At 40.2% G+C, this 20856-nt stretch overlaps 2 protein-coding genes across 6 annotated transcripts; one reads left to right on the top strand and one right to left on the bottom strand.

The window, feature by feature from the left end:
* Positions 1-1225: 1225 nt before the first annotated feature.
* On the bottom strand, positions 1226-11053 carry rragcb (Ras-related GTP binding Cb; the record flags this gene model as incomplete). Of its 2 annotated transcripts, none has more annotated exons than XM_080862673.1 (7): positions 1226-2301; positions 2450-2595; positions 2673-2815; positions 2904-3018; positions 4032-4231; positions 4321-4524; positions 10874-11053. In XM_080862673.1, 7 exons carry the CDS (start codon positions 11051-11053, stop codon positions 2144-2146), a joined length of 1146 nt encoding a protein of 381 aa, XP_080718799.1. In that variant the 3' UTR covers positions 1226-2143. The 2 variants fall into 2 exon arrangements, with proteins under 2 accessions (XP_080718799.1, XP_080718800.1); XM_080862674.1 differs by lacking the exon at positions 10874-11053 and adding an exon at positions 8640-8854.
* Positions 10189-20358, top strand: ppt1 (palmitoyl-protein thioesterase 1 (ceroid-lipofuscinosis, neuronal 1, infantile)). 4 transcript variants are annotated; one of them, XM_080862676.1, is made up of 10 exons: positions 10189-10413; positions 12155-12277; positions 13450-13559; positions 15629-15756; positions 15942-16012; positions 16813-16915; positions 17006-17096; positions 18099-18197; positions 18631-18702; positions 19685-20358. In XM_080862676.1, the coding sequence occupies exons 1-10, from the start codon at positions 10398-10400 to the stop codon at positions 19805-19807; spliced, it is 936 nt and encodes a 311-aa protein (XP_080718802.1). In that variant the 5' UTR covers positions 10189-10397; the 3' UTR covers positions 19808-20358. The 4 variants fall into 4 exon arrangements, with proteins under 4 accessions (XP_080718802.1, XP_080718801.1, XP_080718804.1 ...); XM_080862675.1 differs by lacking the exon at positions 10189-10413 and adding an exon at positions 10818-10957; XM_080862678.1 differs by lacking the exon at positions 10189-10413 and adding an exon at positions 10883-11022.
* Positions 20359-20856: the final 498 nt, after the last annotated feature.

Below are 20856 nucleotides of genomic sequence, written 5' to 3'. Positions count from 1 at the left end.
CCTGTCTTCACCTAATATTTCTTAACTTCAAGTCTCTGGAAGCGTAATACTGCCATTTAAATTAAAAACACATGAGAAATAAATTAAATTCGTGTGTTTTTTTTCCCCACCACCTGCTTTGGTATACCAGAGAGGCAACAAGACAAGCCCCCAAGTAGATTTTGCAGGTGGTGTCCACAGACCATTGCTCTCTCCTTGCCGCTCCTGCTTGATTTTTTTCCTATTTCTGCTGCTACTGGTATCACAACATGGTACCTGTAGTCCAGCTCCTTCATCCACATGTGCCATCATAAGAATAGGACGTCATGTTATAGTGTGACGATGAATTGTTTGTGGTAAAAAAGAGCAATACAGATGTGATGTTTGCTTTGAGAGAGTTGATGGAAAAGTATAACGAAAGTCAGAAAGAGCTGCCCGAGTCTTTGTCGATCTAGGGAAGGCACGTGACAGCGTGCCAAGAGAGGAAATTAGGAGTGGCAGAGAAGTATGTGAGGGTTGTGCAGGATATGCAAAAGGACCGACAGACAGACAGGTTCATGCAGATCGGGTCAGAGTCCCTTCTTGTCTGCAGTGGAGGCCGACAGGCTGACAGATGAGGTCAGGCAGGAGACTCTGCGCATTATGATGTTTAGAGATAACATTTCGATCGGTCGTGAGAGTAGAAAGTAGGTGAAAGAGAGCCTGGAGAGGTGGAGGTATGCTCTGTAGAGAAGTCAGTAGACAGGTGGAAAAGTGAAGCTATGAAGAGCAGAGATAGTGAAGGTAGGGGAGTTTAAACACCTGGAGTCAACCATCCAAAGCAAGAGAGGTGAAGAAGAAAGTGCAGGCTGGGTGGAGACAGCAAGAGTTAAGTGGAAGGCTCACTCAGTGAGGCATGTTAGCACACAGGAGGTGGAAAACTGCAGCTTAGGCTGAGGAGTGTGGAGAGTGCTCAGAGTAGCATGTCAGAGAGGCATGGCTGAGATGATTTGGACATGCATGATGAGGAGGTATAGGAGATACACAGTGAAGGAGGTCATGCAATAGGATGTAGGGATAGAGTGAGATGATCTGTGGTGGCGACATTAAAGGAAGCAGCTGCTAGTAGAGGATTAAACACAAGTGCAGCCCAGTAGCTTATGAGTCTGTTTACATTATAATAATAAAGCTTAAGTTTCCCCATTATAATTAAATGTCTTGTGTGAAGTGGCATCTCTTACACAAAGATAACAGTGACTGAGCAAAGTATGAAAACATATTTTATTAAAGATTTATGTACAGTAATGAAAACACATCTGCATGGCTTCTGAAACATCATTCAGGTCCCACTCAGCGCTCACACAGAAAACCTCAACATCTGCTACAAACAGTTTGGCCTACACACTCATCAAGCTACAAAAGTCCAAAGGTTTGGCAGGCTGTCCGAGTGAAACCATCGTAAGTTAGTCCCAGACTCCATTAAGACCAAAACACCATCACCCTCTCTGTTAATCACCCAAGGCTGCGATGGTGTAACTGGCACAGTTTTGATTGGAGGAGATCCATTACATGTCATTATCAAGGAAACACACAGAAGAATGAACATGGTGCTCCACAGGCACAGGAGTATCCCCCCCCCCCCTAAACTTAAGGATTACTTAAAGAATTCAAGATTTCACAGCAAAGCGAGGAGGAACAAGGAAGGAGTGTGTGTGCTCCTGCGGGATGTGGAGGAAATACACATTCAGATGGCTTTAGAGCATTTCTACTTAAACTGGGCCACAAGTGTTTCTACGTTCCAGAGTACTGGCCGAGAAGGTAAACACAGTTGACTGAAAATTTGAACATTTCTGCAGGATGGCAGAGAAAAAATACGATTCGTACGCGACAGTATTTCCCGCACTGGGCAGAGCGCATTCTCAATCATGGCCAATGCGTTCTCTCACAGTTTTCCAGAAAATTATTCAGATTCAAAGTAAATCCTCTACATCCTTTGCCCTCGTTCGGCCTCTCCACCAAATTTCGTGACATTCAGCCGAGTAGTTTTTTCACAATCTTGCTGGTACAACAGAAAAACTCTCGCGTTTGATGGAGGAACCACGTATAGATAAGACTCTGTGAAACGTAAGAGTCATCGTTCATCAGCCTCACTGGACTTCATGTAAACCGCAGAGTTACGGCCCCTCTAAACATCACTTCCATTCAGAGAAGCATATTTAAGGCTTGGTTGGCTGTTGCTGGACGAGCTCGCTGGTCTCCAGGCGGCACCGTCGTTCGAACTGCCGACTTCAAACACTTCGTGAATGGCTTTTCGGAAACAGTGAAAATTGTACTCTATCAAACCTGCAAAGAAAATTAGTGAGCATGTTTACAATTGTGTATAGTGTTTGTGTGTTTATTATGTGAATTTCTTCAGGTTTTTACACATTTACGTAGAAAGATTTTCCTGATAAAGCCAACACTAGCAATTACAAAAAATAAAAGTACACACCTTTCCTCTCAAAGCTCTCCTCTCTGAGGATGCAGACGAGCGCGAGGAACTTCGTGACCTCTTTCAAATAAAGCACTGTGGTGTTATTGAGCTTGATGATCGCCAAAGACTCTTCATCATAGGCAGAGCCGCTGCCGTCCTCCAGCCTGGCAGGCAAAGACAAAAGCACCTCTAAACGCTGCTCTTCGCCAAAGCTCAAAACAAATCTGATAGCTTTTCTCACCCGTAAATGCTGGAGATGTCGAGGACCACGTCGATCATGTCGCAGCAGAGTTCATAGGACTGCATGTCCACGGGGGCGCTGTCTGTGGCTATGTAAATCTTGCTACTGACATCGAATAGGAAGGCCTTTTCAATCCCGGAGTGCTGCAAAGCAGGAGGGATGTTTATTATACGAAAAAGAAAATACAATGAGGCTTCTTATTGTGGTTCAAATAACATAAATGAAACATACAGATATGAAAATGTTCAAAAGGTTCTCCAGTGTTGGCAACTGAGGAATAAGCTTCTGGACGACTTTACTGAAGGCCTCAAATATGGAGTGGTCGTAGATGCTGGTCAGGTAGAAGCTGAGGACACAAAATAAAGACGACGAGACAGTTACCAAAACTGAGATAGAAGCTTTAATTTTAGCTTCTGAGCACGTCTGCTTTCCAAGGGTGTCTTAAAACCTTTGAGGCCTAATTATCACCACAGATGACTGTAACTCTAACTCTAAGCATCAGAATATATAACATCTGTTCTTTTTAAAATGTTCTCCCAGGACTGGGCAATCAGGTTACAAAAGAACTATTTAGAAAGAAAGGACTAGGGTCAGGTTTGAGATGAGGGTCAGGTTTGGTAGACCTCACAGTTAAAAGATTGGCTGTGCTGTACTTTCAACAACAGAGAATCCCAAAATTGAAAACTGAATACCTACCCCTAAAATAGTTGAATATTTGCACGATGGCTCTGACTAATAACTTGAGAAATCTCAAATACTGTATCTGTATTTGTACTTGTCCAATCTTAAATGTTCACTCTACTGAAAATACAACAGAAAGTGATTCATTTAGTTGAAAATTTTATTTAAACAACAACAACAACAACAACAAACAGAAAACAGAAACATGATCACCAGCTTTTGGCCATAAACAGCTAATGCTACCCAGTCATATGTAAAGTGTTACAGCCAATGTGTGACCGACCTGTCACTGGGACACAAACTTTAATAAAATACAAAAGCAGTAAATTTAGGTCAGAGTAGTGAATAATATTACAAACTAACCACCTCCTGTTACCACTTTTAATTCATTTTTTTATATAAATAAACACATTTATATAAACATGTAACTGTTCATACATGTGAGCACTTTAAAACTGAATTTCTGTTATTACTTCAGCCCACCTGCAGTACCTTTTACAATCCACCAGGGGGACCCACACTTTAGGAATGACTGTGTTAGGGGACTAACTGGACAGTCTATCACTGAATGGGATCAGTCTTAGCTGTCTGACTTACTAGTATGAATGCTAAACTACACCTTAACCATGACAAGAAGCTCTGTAGTATTTCACCTGTGTAGACACGTCAGACTCTCACCTGAGGTGAACCTTCTCCAGGCTGGCATCTGTCAGGTCATCGTTGGCCCTCTGGTGAATATCTCTCTGCGTTTCGATTTTGTGGTCGTCTGACAGACCGTCTACTTTGTGGATGAACACCTCAAAGTTGATGTCTGGATTCACTTTGTAGGCTCTGGATACAGTTAGATGTAACCGGCTGAGAGCCTCCATGTAGTCATCCTGGTAACAGAAGACAGGATGTGCTGATTTAGTTAACACATGATTTAATTCACCACCCAAAGCACCAAGTCACACTTAAGTCACCGTACCTGAGCGTCGATGACAAAGATCAAAGCACCAGCTCCCTTGAAGATCATCTCACTGTCAAATGTGGGGTCGAAGAAATCCACCTGGCCGGGGAAGTCCCAGATCTGGAAGTTGACAAAGGAACTGCCGGAGATGTCATCTTTGTAGATTTTGTTGGTGCTTTCGAGGAATAAAGTCTCGTTGGGTGACATCTTGTGGAAAACAACCTGAGTAGTGATGCACAAAGATTACAGTTACTCTCAGAAATTTAAACATCACCAATTTGCTACATTCAGATGAACAGATTCAACTTTTTGGGAAACGACAAGTAATGCACTCAACCACCATGAACTGTACGCACACTCACCACACAGCTGAAGAAAAAGCATGCTGAAGCGCGTTTGAAGTTTGCTGAACAACGTTTAGACAAGCCTATGAAATACTGGGAGAATATAGTCCGCTCAGATGAGAGGCAAACTGAACTCTCTGGATGCCATAATACACACCATGTTTGTCAAACGCCACTGCATATCACCCCAAATACACCATATCAACAGTAAAGTTTGGTGGTGGAAACACCATGGTGTTCTGGCATGCTTCATATAATCAAAGTTGGAAAAATGTACTGAGACATTCTTGATAAAAAAGAAACAAGGGTGGACGTTTCAGCAAGGCGATGATCCCAAACACACAGCAAGGAAACTCTCAGGTGGTTTCAGAGAAAGAAAATAAAGCTGCTAGAATGGCCCAGCCTAACACCTGACCTGAATCCAAGTGAAAATCTATGGAAAGAACTAAAGGTCAGAGGTCATAGAAGGGGCCCACGGGATTTGAAGACTGTTTGCTCAGGCGTGATTCTGGCTCATTCATGTGACTGGTTTCTCCACACAGGAGGCGCCTAAACTGTCACAGATAAAGGCTTTTGTACTGTTAAAGACTAGTAGTTAAACATATGCCATTTTATGACCAGTAGTCAATGTAGTAAATTAGCTTAACAGCTGCAGGCCATATATTATCCTTTAGATCTAATGGTGTGCTATGTATGTAGTTTAGTCTCTATTATACTCTTGAATAAAAGAAACATAATCATTTGTAGTTCATTAGATAAATGTGCATCACTCTGTATCCTTGATCTGCTGGGAATGTGTTACACTGTTTTCTTGACATGCTTAATTGTTGAATCATGAAGAGAAGGTTGTAAGCAGGAGACTCTGTGTCTAAAGACAGGGGAGATAGATAGACCACATTCCACACCCCCACCTTACAGAAAGCAGAGAAACAACTGCCGAGGTCATAACTTAGGCGCTGTAACAGAGAAAAAATGTGATGTTTTGGCTTTTACGACTAGCTGGGGGCCACTAGAGACTATAAAAAGCTGAGCAACCCGTCACCATTTTGAGACATGTGCCTGACCCTCTGGTAGCATCTCTCCCGTCCGGACGTTGTAATGCTCTTATTGTTGAATTGTATGGAAATAAATGATTGTTGATTGAGCATTTATACACCGAGTATTGTCCTTCCTTCAGCCCAAAGATTCAAAGAATTGGGAGAATTCAACAGTACGAAACACTAAATCATTTTCAGTAAGCGTGTTCAATAATCTTTTCTGGGGTCATTTCTCATTATTACACATAATTGATGAACATCTATGGTTTCATGTCTTTACATGTCTGAATTGGATGGGTTGTTACTGACATAATGGCATTTAGAAATATCTATATATTTAGAAAATTGATGATGTGTTCAATACTTGTTTTATTCGCTGTATGTGTGTGTGTGTGTGTGTGTGTGTGTGTGTGTGTGTGTATGTATGTATGTATGTATGTATGTATGTATGTATATATATATATATATATATATATATATATATATATATATATATATATATATATATATATATATATATATATATATATATATATATATATATCATATTGAAACAAACTCCCACATTTCGACTGGCTTTAGTTCTCAGAAGTCACAAACTTTTCTAACATGTCGTCCGCTAAATCCTGGGTGAAAAACTCCAAGTCACCACAAAGTCACATGCTATGCTGATTTTTGAGGCCTGTGATGAAATCTTTCACAAATAAACGGAAATGCAGCAACAACAAAGACTGAAACTTTTAATGACTGTGAAACTGGAGGAAGATGGAGTTCAGAGAAAGGTTAAAGTGGGAAGAATGACGTGGAACAGCATTCCAACATCCTGAATTATCAGTTATCAACATCCTTATTATGAGTGGTCAGCACTGACCCCTCACAGCAATAAAGTTGTTGGTTGGAACCCCAGCTCGGGCCTTTCTGTGTCGAGTTTGCCTGTTTGGACTTATAACAGATATATGTATCTATGGTTAAAATGTGACTTGTAGTCTAAAGCACTTTGAGTGGTCACTAATACTGGAAAAGCGCTATAATAATACAAATCCATTACATAATGGATTCTGTTAGACTGATCCAGAGCAGGCTGTGTTGTTCTTGATCAAAGGCAACAAGGCTCAGCTGATTATGCTCTTTAGTTTCATGAGTTAAAGGCTCCCTTTTTTGTTGCAGCTTTACACTGCCTAGAGATCAGAAAGAAGCTGAAATACTTAAAACATTAAACTTCTGCATATGTCTTGTTGAATTGAGTTGACTAAATCCATAACAAATGAAGCTGACAATCAAAATTTTCATGTGACTTATTAAGAGTCATTTCTCACCACTACCCTGGATCTAAAGGTTTATCCACCTCTCAAAGCTAACTTTGGGGTCGCCACCGTGGATCATCGGCCTCCATCTCAGCCTATCCCTAACCTTCTCGTCTGTCACACCAACGCGTCCTCCTCCACTACATCCATGAAGCTTTCCTCCTGCCTGGCAGCTCCACCTTCAACACCCTTTTCCAGCCCTCCTCTGCACATGCCTGCCACTCTAAATCATACAGCATTGCAGGTCTCATTCTCCATCTTTTAAATCACAGGTGTCGAACTCCGGGCCTCGAGGGCCGGTATCCTGCAGGTTTTAGATGTGTCCTTGATCCAGCACAGCTGATTTAAATGGCTAAATTACCTCCTCAACATGTCTTGAAGCTCTCCAGAAGCCTGGTAATGAACTAATCATTTCATTCAGGTGTGTTGACCCACGGTTAGGGCTGCTCGATTATGGCAAAAATGATAATCACGATTATTTTCACTGAAATTGAGATCACGATTATTTGACGATATTTATTTAACCCTTTAAGACCTACTATAGAACCAAGTCCACCAGAGCTTATATTATTTTTTTACATGCTGTAGTGCCATTTGTGGGAGCATTTCAAGTTGCTATACATCAATACAACTGTTATAGCCCATATTTTAATAATATGTATGCATTAAGTCCATAGTAATTACATAAATTGCAAAAAAGTGCAATAAACTACAAAAAAAATTGAAAATTGCTTTTGTTTTGTTTACATATATTTCTACTTGGAGAAATTTAAGAGGTTTATCCCTCAAATCTTTAAATACAATAAAGTTGCAAAAAATAGTTTCCCACCACAGGAAATTTATTTTGAGTGTCTTCATAGTTTTATTTTGGAGATACAGCAATTTTTATGCACTGCAGGAAAAACAAAAAACAATCCTATGATGCAAATTTGCAAAGAAAACAGCAGGTGCATCATTTCACTGTGGGAAGTGTTACGAACAGCTGATAGGAACGGCAAAGCGTGTTTCTGGAATATTATGTTTTTGTTCCTGCAAGCGCTTTTTATGCAATTTTTGCAAAGCTATATGTGGAACGAAACCGTGACCGAGGACAAGCTGATGGCATCAGATGTAAGTACAACTCCTCCGGTTTCATATGCAAAACAAATTATTGCGCTAGCTTACATGGTTCAGGTTCTACAGGGATTTAACAATAGTTACACAAAACGGAGCGTGCAGCTCTGACCGGCTTTAAAGGGTTAACAATGACTTTAAAAAAATAATATAAAATAGTGTGCAACACCACTGAAGTTTGTTTTTAAACTCTTTTCAACCAACGGCAGTCACTCTCCAAATAACTTCTGCTTAGCTTTCCGAGCTTCCCTCGGGTCCTCTTAATCAGCGGTCTCCAACCTTTTTTGCGCCACGGACGGTTTATGCCCGACAATATTTTCACGGACCGGTGTTCCAGATCTACTGGCGTTTAGATCAACTGGCGTTGGTCGAACAGATGTGTGTCAGTCTTGCGTTTCAGGAGCTGCTACCGACAAACCAGCAAAAAAAAAAAAAACGCCAAATGTGTCACCTGTGACATTTGTGAGGTTGTCTCAAACACACTCCGTCAGTCTTGATGCTGTTGAACAACAAAATGTTTAAAAATGTGGCGAGTTCACCTGGTGATATCCTCATGCGCGACGCGATCGCGAAAACAGCAAACAAGTAACACCACGCCGTTGTTGTTCACAGGACACAAAGAGTAAACGATCGGGAGACTCTTGTCGTCGTCATCGTTCCCCTCGCACGGTTTATTTCTCCGAATTCAGCGTTTTTGCTTCACAACTACAGCGTTCTGTTTACTTTGTGCACTAACATGGAGTCGAGTCAACCAGCGCCACCTCTGGCCAAGTGCCACAGCCTACAGCCAGATCAACCTGTGACACACATCTGCACCACGTTTGAATTCGTGTCATGCACATTTGTACCTTTCAATTGTGTCTGTTTGTGCGTCATGCAAATAAACCTTTGAAAAGAATGAAATGATATCATATATTTATTATCAGCCTACATTTGTACAAAATGCCAAATGACATACACAAAGTCATAGAAATCACCACTCCAATTGGTCATCATGATTTTAATATTCTCTTTTTCCATAACAATGAAATACGCCTTGGACAAATATGACACATCAATATTTCATTAGTGTTGTAACATCACATGTCGCTAGCATAGTCTGTCTGTGTCTTTACCCTGAAAATGAATATTTCCAGCCAATATAGGCAATTCATCAACATGGCTGGAGTTATATACAGTCTGTATAAGTGTGGTTAATCTAATGAACATTTGTAAGGAGACGGCAGTTACTGTGAATTCACAGCAGTTACACAGTGATTAGTAATAAACAGCCAGTGAGAGTGAGTGGATATGACTGTTCCCACCACTAACACATGACCATAGCCCACTACTAGATTAACTTGTGACACATCTGCACCTGCTGCTATGATCACAGTGAGTAGAGGCTGAGTGGCTGCACTTACCCCTGGTACATCCAAATCTGCCCACAAACATGTTGAAAGATGCAATGCCAGCAATGTGGATTGTCAACACTAAAAACAATCAGTAAGCAAAGACAACAGGGATCACTTTTTTCTGTTTATTTAGCACCCACAACATTTGTAGTCGCCTTCTGCACAAGGGAAGTCCACACACACCGTGTGGTACCACTTTCCACAGAAGGTGCAATCTGCAAGATTGAATGAGATTGTCAGAGTCATTGTCTGGCTGTTTATTACTAATCACCTGCTGTACATTCACAGTAACTGCCATCTCCTTATAAATGTTTATTAGATTGACCACACTTATGCAGACTGTATATCACAACCAACTCTAACATGTTTGTTTGCAGAGGGCAGACACAGACAGACTATGCTAACGACATGTGATGTTACAACACTGGTGAAATATTAGTGTGTTCACGACATTTTTCGTATGGGCAAAAGTATTGATATCAGGATGGTGATTCTTATGTGTATGTCATTTGGCATTTTGTACAAATGTAGGCTGATAATAAATATATGATATCATTTCATTCATTTCAAAGGTTTGTTTGCATGACGCACAAACAGACACAATTGAAAGGTACAAATGTGCATGACACGAATTCAAACGTGGTGCAGATGTGTGTCACAGGTTGATCTGGCTGTAGGCTGTGGCACTTGGCCAGAGGTGGCGCTGGTTGACTCGACTCCATGTTAGTGCACAAAGTAAACAGCACGCTGTAGTTGTGAAGCAAAAACGCTGAATTCGGAGGAATAAACCGTGCGAGGGGAACGATAACGACGACAAGAGTCTCCCGATCGTTTACTCTTGCTGTCCCGTGAACAACAACGGCGTGGTGTTACTTGTTTGCTGTTTTCGCGATCGCGTCGCGCATGAGGATATCACCAGGTGAACTCGCCACATTTTTAAACATTTTGTTGTTCAACAGCATCAAGACTGACGGAGTGTGTTTGAGACAACCTCACAAGTGTCACAGGTGACACATTTGGCGTTTTTTTGCTGGTTTGTCGGTAGCAGCTCCTGAAACGCAAGACTGACACACATCTGTTCGACCAACGCCAGTTGATCTAAACGCCAGTAGATCTGGAACACCGGCCTTTAAGGTGTCGCGGATAAATGAGGGAGGGGCTAATACTCGGCTCAGTCATTTTTAATGATCGTTGAAAGCCCAGATCGTAATCGTGATTAAAATTCGATTAATTGAGCAGCCCTACCCACGGTGATATCTCCTTTAGGTGTACATGTAACCAAACTGTTTCCTTTGTTCGCTTTTTGTTTACTATGAACTCAGAATTTTCTTGTCCTGTGGTGATCTGGATGGTGTTCGGGGACAGATAAATGACCATACCTTCTGTATAGAGGACTTGCCGCTGCGCCGCAGCCCCATCAGCAGGATCCTGGGTTTATCAGCTGATGTCGGGCTCTCCTCAAGGTCTGACACTTCCACTCCATAACCAAAACTTTTGGGGAACGACCCCACGACGCCGTAGCTCCCCGGTAATGTCGTATCCTCGTACTGAATATTCATCCTGTCCTTTATTATCTCACTTGCTCGTTCTTCTTCAATTCCGCCTCAAGCCTCCAGAAAACTCGCTGAATAATCCGAGCAGGAATGCTGTTGTCCAGGAATTTCACAACGAGCTAGCATGGCAAGCTAAGCGTTAGCAGGTAGCTGGAGTGCGGTATTTAGGTCTCAAAATAAGAGGCCAGATGTTAGAGTATCCATGTGAAGCTTGCTACACAAGTGGACATAATCTTCAGCAATCCTAATACAGGCGTAAAGTTGGTTAAATCAAACTAAATGGATAAGAAATGACAAAAAAAAGGCTAACTTTAACGTAACTTGGAGATTCCGCCCCCTTTAGCTTTTAACCCCTCCCCTTTCACGTGATTGGTTACACGCTCCAAACATTATCATGTGACAAGCAGTCCAACAGACAAACAGTAAGGATACGGAAGCGGTGAGTAGTGTTTTGGGGGAATTTTGGACATCTTTTATTTAATTTAATCTAACTATATTTACATACATATTTTAAAGAATACGTTGCGTAGATTTAAACCTTTGGTACAGCACCAATGCGCTACTGCATATTCCAAAATGTACGTAATAAGTATGCGTTTGATGTAAATCATGTGCTCTTTCGTTTGTAGTTAGCTTGTTCGAAGTGACATGAGGATAATTCATAGACGCACTTATAGTGAGCTGAGTTTCTAATACAGATATAAATATACCCGGGATGACCAGCTCTAATAAACTGGAAGCTCTGGGGATACTAGGAAGCACAGGGATGATTTCCTGTCGAACATTTTATTGTACTTTCCCATTTATTTGATATTCATTCACATGCAAGGACCACTGACTGTATACAAACATACAGCAGATATCTTTTGACAAACATGGACCAGTGCAATTAGCAACCATGACATACAGGGGTTTAGAAAAAAGGTTAAATGACAAAGGGGATTTGTAATAAATAAAAGCATACAGCATTTAACTGAATAACAGCAAATATTGCTTATATAGAGATAGCATTAATAAATTCATATTGCCGAGAGATTCCAGGGGTCTGTTATTTCTTGGATGTTGATAAAATAGGAAAAACTAGTTCATTTTGTTTCCATGTGTCAGGACTCAGAATGGCAGCTGTCCTTTTGTGTTTTCTCCTGGCTGCGCCAGTGCTGCTTGTTACCTCCAGCCCAATTCATGACTCCGACAATGGGACTGTACCACTAGTGCTCTGGCATGGGATGGGTAAGTGACTCTGTTCTCCGTTACTGTAGGGATATATTGGAAAAAATCTTAAAAATGGCACCTTTATAGTCTTCACAGAAAAAAAATTAAGCATAAGCCACCTTTCTGAAACCACACTACAAACCAGTATTCATAATAACCATAAAAACACAGTACACCAGCTTATGAGCTGATGCAGAGTGTTTTAAGTTCCAAAGACATATATAGGGGGTTGCTGACTGTTAAAGGTCTGATATGTAGAGGCCCATGCAATTGTGTCATTTGTTTTCTAATTCAGTTTTTCAATTCAAGTACTGCAAGTTGTTTAATCAAAACTATGAACGAAAATTAATTTTATTGTGGACAAAATCACAACCAGATTGATTTATGAAACCATGAAACATCCGGTGTTCCTCTTTTATTTTGGCTTAAGAAGCTTTAAGATTGAAAAAACTCACCCAACTGTACATAGTTTCTCTATTATGTTTAAACTGAGATGCACATTTAATCTTCAGCTCATTTTTCCACAATATGTAAATAGAACTGAATAATTTGCATGTTTTTATGTAAACCTGCCATGAAAAGGATCTTTAAAATCTCATGTGTGGTAATTAATCCTGTTTTTTGGTTTGTTTGTTTGTTTGTTTTAAAAGATGCATCCACAGATGTGTAGTTATTGGGATTGTGTTGTGTTTTACACAAAATAATCTAGAATAGTACAAAAAAAGTTAACTGTGATGCCTTTGCCCCCACTGTTCAGTACACATTTGAATAACTTACCTTGGTAACATGTGATTCATCGATTCACGTCACTTCCTGCTGACGAAAGTGAAAGCCACATGTTTACAGCAACACTGCAGTGAGATAAAAACCTGAGCTGTAATGTGAGAGATGAGGATTGTGCTTAAAACTGATAGGCTGCTCATTAAATCCTATACTAGATGGAGAAATCCCACCTGAGGAAGTGAAAAGAAAAACACTTTCTCTTCTTCCTCAGGCAAAAAAAGACACTACCTCTAACTCAGAGTGCAGAAGATTTTAGAGCTTAAACCAAAGAAGACTGTGCTCTGCACTGAGCCTCTACCTGATTTATATGTATTTAAAATAAGCCATAAAAATACTGTGGATATGCCTGATTCCCTTCAATAAAGTTGGACGATAAGGCTTGTGTTTATTTGTATTTTCTTCATCAGGTGACTCGTGTTGCAACCCTTTGAGCATGGGCTATATAAAGAAAATGATTGAGCAGGAGATCCCAGGAGTTTACGTGTTCTCAGTGATGATTGGGAAAAACATAGTGGAGGTAACCTCACGCTGTAAAGACATTTATGAAAGTGAAAATATTTTCTGTGAATAAAATGGTCTTTGCATTAGTCACATGGTAATGTTAGAACAGTTCAAGGAATTTTCAGGTATGAATTTGTATTTTTGGGCTCTACGTTTGCGCTGTTCAAAATAATCCTTATTTTTACCTCGATGCATCTCTTTGAAATAAGATAGTTTAGCTCCTCCCTATATAAGGACAACTTTCTTCTGATTGGCTGCCCCTCATAAACAGAAGGTTTCTGGACAGAGATGACCGTATTACAGAGTCACGAAGAGAAACAATGAAATATCTGATTTCATTGTTGGAAGCTTTAATTTAATATGAGCATGCAACCCAAAAACACCCCATGAAGTTTTCTCCTGTGAATCATCAGGAAACAGACGAAATACCGATCGTTGCTTTTTTAATTCTACATCATAAACATTAAATTTTGCAGCTTTGTGCCTGAAAAAATGATATTTCTCATTATATTAATGCTCAGAGCTCATTAAAGAATATTTCTTTTTGATTTAAAAAAAACAACAAACAATAACTTAGCTTTAGATTGTGGCAGTGGTAGAGAGATTTTAACAGAGCTTGAATGTGTTTTCTGTTTTTCTGCTCTGTACTTAAGAAGTTATGAAGACTCACACTTTTTTGAAAAGTGCAATTTTTAAAAAGCAAAATTTTCCCCTCATCTCTGTAATTAGTGGAATATTAATAGTATGAAAGTAAAAATTTAAATGGCATTAAAGGTAGAGTGTGTGAAATCTCACCACTAGATTTAATAGATTGCAGACTGTAGAATTCAGCTTTCTTAACCTTCCCTATTAAAGTGCATGATTCACAGTGACTGCAGGCTGTTAGTCTTTACTTTACCTTAGAAATATACTGGATGTCCATATGTATTTACGATTTACTATTGGATGATTCTGTAAAAATTAGTAAAAGGAGTCCGAAACGAGTCAGTGAAGCCCACTTCTGTCCACTGACAGCGATACCGAGATGAGTTGTTGAGGATATGCTGAACTTTTCTGTCAGTAAGTGCTGCTGTTTTTGCTGCTATTAGCTGCTGTTAGCCTTTGTTAAGTGCTGTTACCTGGCATTTGCTGCCATTAGCTGGCATTAGTTAAACTCTTTGAAATGTATCTAATGTTTTTATTGTGTCAGACACTCGTATGATGTGACAATGTCAAGTTTTTTTTATCAGAGGGAAAATGCGATAACTTTAAAAAAACAATTACATTTTTTAAGGACACTCTAGCTTAACGTTAGCTGGCGTAACGTTAGCTTAAAACCAGCTCTTGTTGTTTAGCTGGCTCATTTGTCCAGCAATGGGAGGGTTACATGTTTAATCTGGTGACGATAAGTAATTGTGAAATATTGGCGGATGTTCATCTCGCCCTCTGTATTATATGTCAGTCTCTACAAGGTGAGGCAACATGGCAGCTTCCACAAACAAGCGCCCACTCCTGTGTATTTTTGATATTCATTCCAAATGAATGATAATGGATTATTATTATTATTATTTTTTTTTTTTTTTTTTTTTTTTAATTAAAAAACTTCAAAAGATTACATACTTCCTGTACCTTTTTAAGACGCTGAAGCTGTTGTACAGACTGGACGCATAGATAAAACTTCCTGTAATGCTATTTCGCAGCTAAAAAAAATCGCTGTCATCCTATTAAGACGTAGCATTGCTTCACTACCTTCAGAAGATGACTCACGGCCACTCGTCTTCTCACAGAAACACACAGTAAAAGTGAATATGACATGTTTAATAAAGAACGCCTTTTTTTTTTTCTTTCTTTAACAGTCCCACAGCAGCTTTCCACATGTGTGATGGCTCCTATTCTGTGGTATTTGCAGTAGTAGTGACATAAGTTACATCAGAAAAATGGCTCCTTTGCAGCTTCACTGTGTGACTCCTCTGTGTTAATATTTATACCAAACCTGCACGGGTACGGCTTTGATCCGTGGTGACGCCGTAACGTTATCTCTCTGCTCATTTTCTTCTTTTAATCTGTCACTTGTGATTTGAACTTTTCATGTTTTTCCTCCTGCAGGACACAGAAAATGGGTTTTTCTCAGATGTGAATGAGCAGGTGTCCATGGTGTGCAATCAGCTGGCTCTGGACCCCAAGTTGAAGGGAGGATACAATGCGATGGGCTTCTCCCAGGGGGCGCAATTTCTGTATGTAACTCCTGTTCTGGACTCTGGTTTTCTTACTTGTTATGCAAGAGAAATTGGAAGCTTTGTGTGTTTGGAAAAAAAACCAACTCTTGGGCCTCGGCATGTTTCCCGCTCGTAGTTTTTTGTCTCCTGACTGAAATGAGGAAGCTCGCTCTGACTCTTTGACCCGGTTCCTCTGTTCGCAGGAGGGCTGTGGCTCAGCGCTGTGCCTCTCCACCAATGAAAAACCTGATCTCTGTTGGCGGTCAGCACCAAGGTGATACTATAATGATAACTTTAGCTCACTTCCCTGTGAGCAGAGCTCACATATTCTGATGTAAAAGTAGTGTTTAGGGGTTTTTTTTTGTTTTTTTTTGTTTTTTTACCCTTCAGCCAAAAAAGGCTGAGGTTTTGCCATCACCCTGCCAAGCGGGCTGGCGCCGTGAACATGATAACTAGAGAACAGGTTGACGTAGGATTTTCAAATTGATACCACAGGTGTATCAGCTTTAAATCTCAGTGACCCTAATATAAATGTCAAGGTCGGACATCAACTAACGAAGGAACTTACCTACTATGTTCAAACTTATTCGATAAGTGCATCTACCAGGAGGCTGAAGGGCCTCGCTTTCAGAGCTGAACTCAGTAGTTGCAAAGAAAGTTAAACTGAAAACAAAACTAAAAGCTCTTTTATGATGTAGTTAACTTGTAAAATAAAACTCAGTCTATTGTCATTAAATCAGCTGCACATAAAAGTTTAACCTGACTCTGTAGGTCCTTCTCTTTGACGTCAGACTTGTTATTCTGTTCTGCTCTATTTACACATCACAGGTGATCTTTGAAAACAGAACTCCTCTCCTCAAATTAAACACATTCAAGCCTCTATGTAAAGATGTAAACAGCTCAGTCTCCCACTGGAGACTTATTAAGAGCCTCAAGTGCTCTGTGAGCCAGACCAGGGAGCTATGGGAGTGAATGGTCCAGGTTATTTCCTGACAGTTTTCTATGCTGCCTACTAATTCCTGACAGCTTCCAAACAAGCTGGCACCTAACCCCGTGTGTTTTTCGAATCCTCAGGTGTGTACGGGCTGCCCAGGTGTCCTGGGGAGAGCTCTAAAATCTGTGACATGATTCGTGAAGGTCTGAATAAGGAAGCTTACTTGGGCTGGTTTCAAAAGCAGTAAGTTTTCCGTCTTGCATCAGCCTGTTGTTCCTGTTAAGTCATGTCAAGCATCTTGTGACGAATCGTTTCTGTGTTTGTGGTTATCAGCCTGGTGCAGGCCCAGTACTGGCATGACCCTTTGAACGATGATCTCTACAAGAAGTACAGCCGCTTCCTGGCCGACATCAATCAAGAGCGGGTCGGTAGAGCCAGAACAGCCCTGTAGTCAGTACAACGAGGTCGCAGAAGTGTAAACAGTGACTGTGTTAGGAAAACAAAAGGGAGATTGTGGGGGTTTTTTTCAGCATTTCGGTGTTTATCGGCAGCTGGAGGACTGAATCTACTCTGTCTCTGCCATCTGCTGACGGAGACAAAGAGATGCAGCTATGAATAACTATAGAAGTGGACTTTGGTGCCTAAGGAGTTTAGTTAATCGTTAATAAATGATTTATTGTCGTCTCAAAGATGAGTTATAACCATGCAATGTTCTCGGTGTACAACACACCTTTATACACGTTTAGATTTCTTTATTCTCCATTAAAACTATAAATAAGTGAAAAAACAGAAGGCAACACAGAAGGAAGACGGCTGCTGCTACTGTATAAGATACTTAAGTCCAGTGAAAGGTATTAATTAAAAGACAATGAGATTACACCCTATTAGTGCTTAACAGTCTGCTCCAGGGTCAACATTTCCAGAAAGAAGAAAGTCTGTGTCGTGCCATCAAACTGAAGTTTGCCCACTGACGTAAACTGCTGTTTAGATCGAGAGCTTAACCTTTCATTAATAGACAGGATCGGATTAGACTGTGTGGCTACAAACTGACCTGCAGGGTTATCTCTGCTGATCCATAAATCAATCAACTTCTGAATAATCGCTTAATAAAAACCAGTCAAAGAGCTATTTCACAATTTGGTTCTCTTCATACTGAGCTACGACGCAGAAGAGAATGATTTGTTCACATTAATTATGTCCTTTAAACTCTTTAAGGGTTCTTTATTAGAGCAGGGTGCTAATTCATTTTAAAGAAGAAGCCTGGGATTGTTTGAGGTAGAGAAAGCCACACAAGACACATGGAGACATTTAATTGTATTTATATAATTCCTGAATCTGATTTTTTTTTTTTTTTTTTAAACTCTTCGTGCACATCTGCAAAGTTCTTTTTCTGTTTGTTGAAAAATGTTTTTGTTTTCTACTAAAGGCGGTGAACGAGACTTACAAGAAGAATCTTCAGCAGCTAGAGAAGTTCGTCATGGTCAAGTTCCTGCAGGACTCTGTGGTGGATCCTGTCGATACTGAGGTACCAAACATAATGCACGTAGTTATTTTAAAAATGAACAGAACTAAAAACACAATGTGAAGAAAAAACTTCAGCGACTTCTTATTGAAAGTGTCTGTGTAATGTGTTGAAGAGATGTAAGTTTAAGTTGAATGAACTGGAGCCAGCCTGTACATTCATGTAATACCAGTTTACACCACAAGATGGTGCAGTGAGTCAGTGCAACCTTTATTTTACCATTAAGTACAATACCAGTGGTCTGGTGAAACACCTTGTAAGGAAAGAGCAGTAGCACTTAACTGAAATCATCCCAGCATACACACTGGTAAAATTCTGTCCCCTGATGGCCAAAGTTTTAGCAAAATTCTGCACAAGTCAGTTTCAAAAAATACTTTTATTAAAAAAAGGTGCTGATTAAAGACCAGTCACAGTCTTGTCCCGATTCTTCTCGCAGTGGTTCGGTTTCCTGAAAACTGGCCAAGCCAAAGAGACCGAGACTCTACAGGAGAGCGTTCTCTACAAGGAGGTAATCACTGCAGGTCCTCTGATGAGGGAAGAGAGCTGACGGTGTGAGCAGTACACACTTTATTATCCAGTGTTTCCTGTGAATGTGAAGGCTAAGCAGTCACAAGAAGGTGGTAATCAGATTTATTTGTCAAAACGTAGTCTCAGTCTGTATCTGAGTATATTTATTTGTTTGCTGGTGTGCAGCATCTGCCAATGAGACACACGGAAGATATGTGTGCATTTCCAACAATATAGACTTTTTTTCTTTTTCTTTTTTTTTTTTTAAAGGAGCAACTTTATTCTTTTTTTTTTTTTTCCCTCGTTGGTTGCAATTTTACACTTTTATTGTTCTGTAGGCATTAATGTGAGAATCCAGAACAGGACATATTTATACTGCAAGTCTGCGCACAGACTAACCCTGTTTTTATTCATTATTTGGTATCAGACTGTTTGTCAAGTCAATTTATTTATGACTCGTAGAAACTCAACAGATAGTGACTAAAATGCTGCAAAATTACAATTAACTCAAGAACAACAACTAAAGCTAAATGTTTTTTTATGAACGTACTTATAGCTAGATTATGGACCTTGGGTTGACTTATCGAGTTGAGGCGAGCACTGAGCCTAACTGGGTTTGGTGAACTTGGTTTGTAGTACACGGAAGGCCTGGAGCAGGTTAGCTGCAGCACAAGTTACCATGGCAATGGAAAAGAACCACCTTTGTAACACTTAGGATTACCTTGATAAGTATAGATCTCTGCTTTTATTTCGCCTTTCCAAAAATTCAGAAGCTATTCTTTTTTTTTCTTTTTTTTTTTGCCTTAACCACCTTACGATGGTTCTGCATGTAGTAGGACATATCTTAGTTCGGTTTTCCATCAGCAAATGTTTATTAATCAAACTTTGTTGCACATGCCGGTTGTAAAACAGACCCCGTGTGTGTGTGTGTGTGTGTGTGTGTGTGTGTGTGTGTGTGTGTGTGTGTGTGTGTGTGTGTGTAGGATCGTTTAGGTCTGGCGGCGATGGACAAAGCAGGGAAGCTGGTTTTTCTGGCCACCGAAGGCGACCACCTCCAGTTCAAAGAAGAGTGGTTCAAAGCCAACCTGCTGCCTTATTTACACTAAAGCAGCTCCATACTGATAGTCTCAGATTGCTGTAGCTGCAGTTGAAATCAAGAGCAATATAACGCCAGTTTAACAGGACGCTCAAGCTTAGCAGAAAGCATCATTTACTCTTTTTGCACTGATCATTTCCAGCGTGTTGGCTTTTAATCTGTGTCTTGTGATGCCATCATAATTTTAGCAGTCACAGGTGCAGTTTACTGATGAGGTCAAACACTATTCATCATTGTTGGCAGGTTTTACGGGGGGGGGGGGGGGGGGGGGTTTAAGCCACTTTCGTTTTGCCTCATTTGGATCTTTTAACTGTGAAATAATGCTTCTGTACAAATAAAACATCAAAATAAAGACACCCATATACTTGGATTTATTGCAACATTTTTAATGATGTCTCCAGTACTAATGAGCAGATTTGAGTTTGGACCCCCCCAAAAAAGAGAAATTAAAGTGGTAAACAAAAACAAGAGACACAAGAAAATTCAGCGAAGAGCTCCACAGCTACGCGAGCTGCAGACATGAGAAGGAGCAGGATGCTGATGGTCAGGCTGATATTCAAAGACTAGTCATAGCTGTACAGGTGATTACAGCAGGTGTTTCCAATCACTTACTCCAGTCTGTTTTCCTTTACTTTTTAAAATTCACTTCCACCGACTTCCAACATCTTTGCTCTTTATCACACTTTTCTTAAATGCCTCCTAACATGGAATGTTTTTTTTTTTCCTTTCATTCAGGAATGTCCTGTGTAGATTTAAGTGAAAACGTACTTTAAACCGTTCAAACATCATCATCTAGATGGATTTATGCTTTAAAAATGATTTAAGAGAGAATGTTTTTGCACAGCTTGCTTTTACTCTGGTTTTATGTGCTCAGAGAACTTGTTTTACACCATTATCCACTATGAGTCTCATGGTTGCAGTCATCAGTGGAGATGATATGGATGCCTTTATCCTCTTTAAAGAGGGCTCTTTTTGACGAGTGCTTCACCAGTGAATTGCATATAATGGAAGAGAAACCTTGAGGCCACAACTTAAACACGCCAGCCCCCCAGCTGACCA

Source organism: Rhamphochromis sp. 'chilingali', assembly GCF_963969265.1.
Source record: "Rhamphochromis sp. 'chilingali' genome assembly, chromosome: 17".
NCBI lineage: Eukaryota > Metazoa > Chordata > Actinopteri > Cichliformes > Cichlidae > Rhamphochromis > Rhamphochromis sp. 'chilingali'.
This window is presented reverse-complemented; position numbering and strand designations above follow the sequence as displayed.